The sequence below is a fragment of the Octodon degus genome, unplaced genomic scaffold, assembly GCF_000260255.1.
Source record: "Octodon degus isolate 3935 unplaced genomic scaffold, OctDeg1.0 scaffold00135, whole genome shotgun sequence".
Classification (NCBI taxonomy): Eukaryota; Metazoa; Chordata; class Mammalia; order Rodentia; family Octodontidae; genus Octodon; species Octodon degus.
The window spans coordinates 2,278,263-2,285,470 of NW_004524711.1; the positions used below are offsets into that span (position 1 = coordinate 2,278,263).

General features: G+C 39.8%; 1 protein-coding gene across 1 annotated transcript in view; it reads right to left on the reverse strand.

Annotated features, from left to right (window-relative positions):
- Positions 1-7,208, reverse strand: part of Thsd7a (thrombospondin type 1 domain containing 7A) — a gene marked incomplete at its 5' end in the record, with an annotated part of 460,951 nt that overhangs the window by 254,678 nt on the left and 199,065 nt on the right. Inside the window, one exon of the mRNA XM_023701405.1 lies at positions 4,990-5,809. Coding sequence (XP_023557173.1) covers positions 4,990-5,809 — 820 coding nt within the window. The remainder of the gene's footprint in view (positions 1-4,989; positions 5,810-7,208) is intronic.

The following is a 7,208-nucleotide window of genomic DNA, read 5'->3' on the forward strand; positions in this document are numbered from 1 at the left end:
AGGGAGGCAGGCAGGCAGGCAGGCAGGCAGGCAGGCAGGCAGGCAGGCAGGCAGGCAGGCAGGCAGGCAGGCAGGCAGAAATCAAGCCATCAAGCAAGCAAGAAAGCTGTGTTAGATGGCTGCCACTTGGGCAGTTGGCTGGTATTTGTGAACTTAACTTGGAAGATTTCCTACATGGCTATCAGTTGTCTTGCTAGGTGGCTTTCTTTGGCTAATCTGCTTGTATAAACAGGGGCCTTGCATGTACCCTTTGCGGATTTTGCCTTTTATCCTTTAATTGTAAAAATCCGTAGCCTTGAGTGAAGCCATATGCTGAGTCTCATGCATCGAGAACCCCTGAAATTGTGTAGCATCATAGTGATTTTTGTGCAATTATCAAACATTATATGCCAATTTAACAGGCAAAACTGGAATCTACTCTTATTTCTATGATTTAAGATTAGGAAAACGTTCTATGATATGCACCCATTGTTCACTACTTTATATATTAAATAATTCCAACCTTTTCTCTTAAGGCTCTATAAGCATTCGTTGACTTTTGAGAAAAGTGACTTTCTTGATGGTATCTATTTCTGTCTCTCTTTTATTTAAATTTTCTATCTGGATATACTTATATATGACATAGATAAAACATATTTTTCCTCCTAAACAAAATCTTCATTTTTAATACAATATAATGAAATGCATCATTGCCTTCTTATTTGATCTCTGCAGCCTGGAGCTTAGTTTAGAGTAATCTGTCTAATTTTAGGACTTCAAAAACTCTGTTGTCTTCTAGTACTTTTTCAAAATGTATTTTTAATTCTTAAACAAACCCAAATTTTTGGTGCAACAGTGACAAAGGGAATCAGACCTTTATCTTCTACTCCTTCTTTCTTCCTTGGTATGAGAAACCAATTACTTCCAAACAAATTCATTAGGCTATACTGCCCCTCTTCACACTGGTGCCAGCTAGAAATGGCCCTTCACTGAAGACCACCTTTCTTAGAGTTAGATCTACTCATTCACCAAAATAAAACTGTTGCTATTATTGTTGCTATTACCATAATGTAATGGATTTAATTATCTTAGAAAGTTAGGTGTCTCTGTTTTTATCTTTCTAGTCTGTCTTCTATATTTTCCCCACTAAATTTTATAGTCACCATGGGAAGGCAACTTCTATATCTACTAAATATTCTAGAATGCATGAAGTTTGGTACTTTTATAAGTTTGACATCTAATGCAAAACTTACATAATTAGGATTATTTACATACTATTGTAAATAAGATATTTTAACCTTTTGTTTTCATTATAACTTTTGATTGTTGTGCATGTCTAGTGAATGTACTGGATTTTGGATGTTATTTTCATACTTGCATATCTTATTGAACTGTTTTGCTGTCAGTTTATTCTCTTGAGTTTTCTAATATACAACTAAAATATATGAAAAAATCAATTTTACCATTTTCAAATTTTCATTTTTTTCTTCTTAACTATGTTAGCTAACAATATCTTAATGAAATTGGAGAAATCATACTTTGCTATCTTATCTTTATAGTTTAAACGAAATGCTCCTGCGCCTCACAATTGAGGATCGTGTAAGTTTCCACTCCGATGCTTCTTTTTCTACTTCTCTAAATTAAAAAATCAGCTTCTATCAGTTTTTCCACCACTGACTGTTTCAGCTCCTTCTAGCAGAATCTTGGAGCTGTGCAAGTTTCATGCGTGAGCAAAGTGTTCTTTAATTTGAGAAAAGCTTTCTCTGCATTTTTTCTGTTTTATTTCTTGTTTTTTCCATATCCATTACTTCTTTAAAGCATTGGTCAACTTTTTATTCTCAAAGTGTTCTGTTCCACTGACTTTTGTTACCATTAAATGTGCTTCCACTTTTTGTTGCTTTCGATGTGACTTTTTTCTGTTTTTATTTTATATTTCTCTATTTTATTTTTCTGAGCTCTGCTATGTCTCTTTGAACCTCATTTAATTTCATTATCTCCTGTTTTGAGTTTAGAAAAGCATACTTCTTCATTAGCTTTGTTTTCCTAGAGAAATGTGTGCTGGACTATCACATCAATCGTGGTCAGGGTATGATTCGACTGACAAGCCTAACTAGAAGTGACAGGTTCATGGAATGCTTCTCCTCAAGTGAGAGTCTGAATTCCCTTCCACAGAGTCTCAAAACTAATCTTTCAGCTGGTCAGGCTCATAGTCCTCAGTGGGCAATAAGGACAGAGTGGGTCTAATTCCACATTACAAAATCTCCTGCATCAACTGTGATTCTGGGCTGTGGCTCTTTCCTGTTTTCACAAAACAATTGACTCTCATTTATGCTTCAGTTTTTATTGATTTCTGTCTATTTGAAAGCAGAAATCAGGACAGATCTACAGCCTTTAATTTGAACATGTTAGCAACAATTCTTAATATCATTTATTTGCTTATGAGCAGTTTCTTTAAGACTCTCAGGTTTATCTGGCTAAATTCATTTAGTTTCTGTAAAAAGACACTTTTGCCTTTATTAAGTAATTTTTAAATCTTTCCTTAAATCATTTTAGTTCTTTTCTTTTTCTGTACCAGGAATCAAATTCACAACCTTACATTTGTCAGGCAGGTGCTGGGCCACTGAGCAAGACAAAATATTGTAATCTTGATCTGTAAATCCTTGATTTGTGGCCCTGTGCTTTGATAATTCTATTGATTTTATCTATTAGTTTCACTGATATTAAAATGTAATGTATGAACAAGATATATTCAAAATAAGTGAAGCTTTTGCTTCTTCACTAGGACTTTAACCTTCTCAACCATACATGATGATTAATATTAAACAGAAATACTAACAACTAAATTTTATTATTTAACATGAAGTGTAAATCAGAAAGTATTTATAGAAATCATTTCACTGGAACAGAGAAACATGCATTTCTAATCTGCTATGAACACCTGACAATCACCATGTTTTTAGGTATGCTTTCTAATTCAAACGACTGGATAAGAGTACTGGATTCTGTGTGGAGGCCAACACCACCCTAATCATGCTCTAATGGAGGACCCAGGATTAAACGCCCACCACACTGTGAGCCAGGGCAGGAGATGAGGAATTCTGTCTTGCGGCCTCATTCAAATCCTTAGTGGGAGCCGAGAAACTGATTAAACTGAAATACTTGAAGAAAGAAGGTCAGGAAATAACCAAAATAAAAATAAATAGAAAAGAATAAAGATTTGATGGAGGATACATACGACCCAGCATCAGAGGTGCACACACGCACACACCCACATTAAAAGAGCTGTAGAGGAAGAAGACCAAAATCCCTCTCGAAGAAGACGAGACCAGGGAAGCTGGAATGACAACACTACTGGAATGGAGAAAGAGCAAACTGCTATCGATCTGAAATAAAGGACAATTGTGTAAGTACATAAAAGGGCGCAGAGGGTAGCCAATCCGATATTCTAAAAGTAGCAAACAGAATAATGCTATTAGGAGAAAAAGTTATTGTCTTAGATAAATCATTTGTTTTCATTTACTGATTTATTTAAACTGTATCCTACCCCAAACAGGCTTTTGGCCATACTGCAAAATCTCTATGTAGCAAAATCCCTAGACAAGAATAGTGAGCGTGAGAAAAAAATAAATAAAGCTAGAGGGATAGAGTAACAAGCAACACACCTAACTAGGTGTTCAACAGCGTAAACAGAACAGCAAAGTGTGGTGTGCAAAGACTTCCAGAGGCAATAAGGAAAACCATCCAGCTGTTCACCAGAAGCATATGGGTTGAAGTGGCAGTGAAATTTGTCTTATGCTTTTAATCAGGGGAACAGACTGCATGATAAAGTAGACGACACTTTCAATGTCATTTCTACAATAAGTATGATACAAAATTATGAGTAATGATCCTATAATTTCCTCAGTTCTGTCTAGATCATAACTTCATAAATATTTCAGAAAAGACAATTATGCAAATAATCCAGATAAGCCACCTCCAGATGGTTGGCTAATCCAAAAACAAAATTTAGAATGTCCAGAGAACATCACATCCTTTGACTAATCCTCAATGAATATTATTTTCATAACAAATAAATCATACATGAGGTAGTCTTTCATAATACAGTCATTATGTACCCAAAGATAATTTAAGTAATTTCCCTCTAGGAAATACAGCCAATGAATTATGCTTTCTAAGCTAGGCCCCTTGTGCTGAAATGCCCTGTGTTTATCTTAGTTTCTCTGGGTCCCTGTCTTCTCAAGAGAGAGTTATTTTACTATATAAAATGTACAAGAAAATTATCTTAGGTATAGCTCCCTAGATTGTTGTTTATAGCAGATTTTGTTTACAGGGTAATTCTGAAAGTGCTACAAAATTGGAGAGATTCCAAGTATGTTTATTTTATTTATTCACTAAAATAAGTGTCCAAATTCAGAATTCTAATACCTCTGCCCTCTGGTAATGCTTTCATTTTTCTGTCGTTATGGGGAAAAAGAACAGCATTGATCTAAGGGAGTAGCGTCTTCTCATGGAGAATTATTCATGCATTAGACTTAAAAAGTTACATTAACTCAGGAAAAGTGGGCAGAATAAAACATCAAGAAGCCCACAAAACTCAAAAACCTTCCATTTGGGGAAACTTTTACTAGGTTTCAATATTTAACTTAATTTAATATTAATTCCTATTCATAAAATAATTACTACAACAGACTATCCTTCAAAGACCTGCCTAAGCCAGGTGTGGTGGTGTAGTCCTGTAATCCCAGCTATCTGGGAGGCTGAGGTAGGAGGATCACAATTTTGAGGGAAGTCTAGGCACCTCTGGAACTTGGGCACAGCTTGCTTTAAAACGTGTAACACAGGGCCGTAGTGGAGCTGTAGCTCAAGTTGAAACTTGCATTCACTCAGTTTAGTGCAGAAGTATAGTAGTGCTTTTAGTATGCATGGTCTAGATAGACAGACAGACAGACAGACAGACAGACAGACAGACAGACAGACAGACAGACACTTGCTAATAGAAACAAACCTTACCTCAAGTCAGCAACTTTTCCTGTTTTATTAATGCACACCACCTCCCTGGTCTGGTATCCGATCTGGATGTCCCAGTGTCTGTTCTCCTGCCTGTTCTGCCTGTTTCTGTTTCGCTTTTTCTTGAGGAGCTCCCGGGCCTCTGGGTCCTTGACGCCCTTGCCGCGGTCCCTATTCCTGCCCCGCCTCCTGGCCTGCCTGGCGGGTCGCAGGTGCGGCAGGACGCACGTGCTCCACGGCGTCACCTGCAAGCTGTACAGGCTCTCCTCGGCCTCGCACGGCCCGGCCTGGCACACCTGGAACTCGGTCAGGTTGGGGCAGCCCGAGCCCCCGAAGCGGGGCGGCGCCACCACGTGCCGCGTGCGGTGCTGGAGCCCGCTGCCGCAGGTCTTGGAGCACTCGGACCACACGGAGAACTGCGACACGATGCAGTCCTGCCGGCAAGGAATGAGGCAAGCTTGCTCGAGGAGTGGCTTGGGCTCGAAGTACTCGCAGATGGTGTCCTCCGCGGGAAGGTCCTTGTCTTTCTGCACGCACGCGATCTCCCTCACCTGAATGCCCTCTTCGCCCCGGGTGCACTCCAGGGCTCTCTCCAGGCTTTTCGAGATCACCGGCTGGCACTGATTCCAGGGCCCCAGTCTCCAGTCGTACAACTCTTTGTGCCAGTCGCACACTTTGAAGCAGTTCTGCTGGTTACTGGGCCTCCCGACCTGCTTGCAGTTGGTGTGCAGCGTGGTCCAGCCCTCGGCGTGCGCGCACCACACGGCCCTGGTCTGCACGCCGCCCGGGCCGCACCCGTCTCCCATGCACCGGCCCCAGGGACCTGCGAAGGACACAAGAGTTAACGGCTACCGGGAGCAAACACGGGCGACTTCACTTCCAGGTCTGAAGGTGTCCCCAGACTTGGTCATTAACTTCCCTGAAGTGCTAGAAAATAGGTCTCTGTAAGACACTGTCGGAAAGTAATGATCCTAGCTAAGGACTTGCACAAAGGGGGAGCTGTGGCACAGTTTCTATATACAGTAACTGCTGGGACCTTTTCGCCTGAGATCCTTTTGGGATTAGTAAAACCTTGCTTTTATTTCTTTCCTGTGTTTTACAGAGTTAGAAATCCTTGTTCATAAAGGACATCTGAAATTAGTCGCAGGGAAAGCCATTATTCCCACCTCCACTCATCAAATCCATTTTAGTAACTGGCAAGGAAAATAGCCTCTCGAGAAGGGCAGCTTCTCTTCAGGGGCTCTTTCCCCGGGCAATCAGCCGCTGTGTACGACATGCTGTCCTCCAACTCATTTTTTATTCTTCCATAATCTACGATCACAAAGATCTAATGGCTGTTTATTGTGCATACGGACCGAGTTTAAAGTATCGACCCAGGCTGGGAAGTGACGATTTTCATTTAAGAACATTCTGCTTTAAAAATAACCAAAAAATTATTATTTTTTCCATATTTTCCCCAGTTAAGCATAGAGACAACTAAGGAATTTAAACTCAACTAAGAGCTTTCCTGAGCATTTTGTGAAGTTATTTGGGGCTTACTGAACGTCTTCATTTCCTAACTTGGAACTATTTCCTTCCAATGTAGCGCTGTGTTATAGAACATGTAAGTGGATGACTGTGGCATGATGGTTAAATTGTGGCACCCTTTCAACCAGGGGGGGCCCTTTAGAATGGAGACAATTTATATTTCCTGTATTACTTCTTTCCTAAGCAGATGATATGATTTTCAGTGCTTTAACAAATTGAGAACTACATCTCAGAATTGTGAAGGAGCTTGAAGATTGGGTAACCACAAGATTTCCTAAGTGTGCTCTGTGGATCCGAGGAATTATCTGGCAGCCAAGGTTGGCTTCCATAGAGCACGTGGGCAGGTGAGGGACCGGCGGTACATCCTGGGGTCTTCTTCTTACCCCACATAAACTGCTGCCCTCAGCTCACTACGGATTCTACGCTTCTACACATGTTTTTACCACTTGTTTGTATTTACAAGGAGATTTTTGCATAAAATGCTGGCTCCAAAAGGCTTTTTCTACTGAAAAATGAAAACCACTGGATGAGTCCAAAGGTCACTCTACTGATGAAGCAAATAGGAGACAGCAATAACAAAATCATTCTAGAGTTTAGGATAATTCTTTTCTCTCACAAAATATCGTAGAGTTTATTTATTTATTTGTTTTACTTTTTTATTAATTTTATTGAGAAACAAATAGCAATGAGATAGT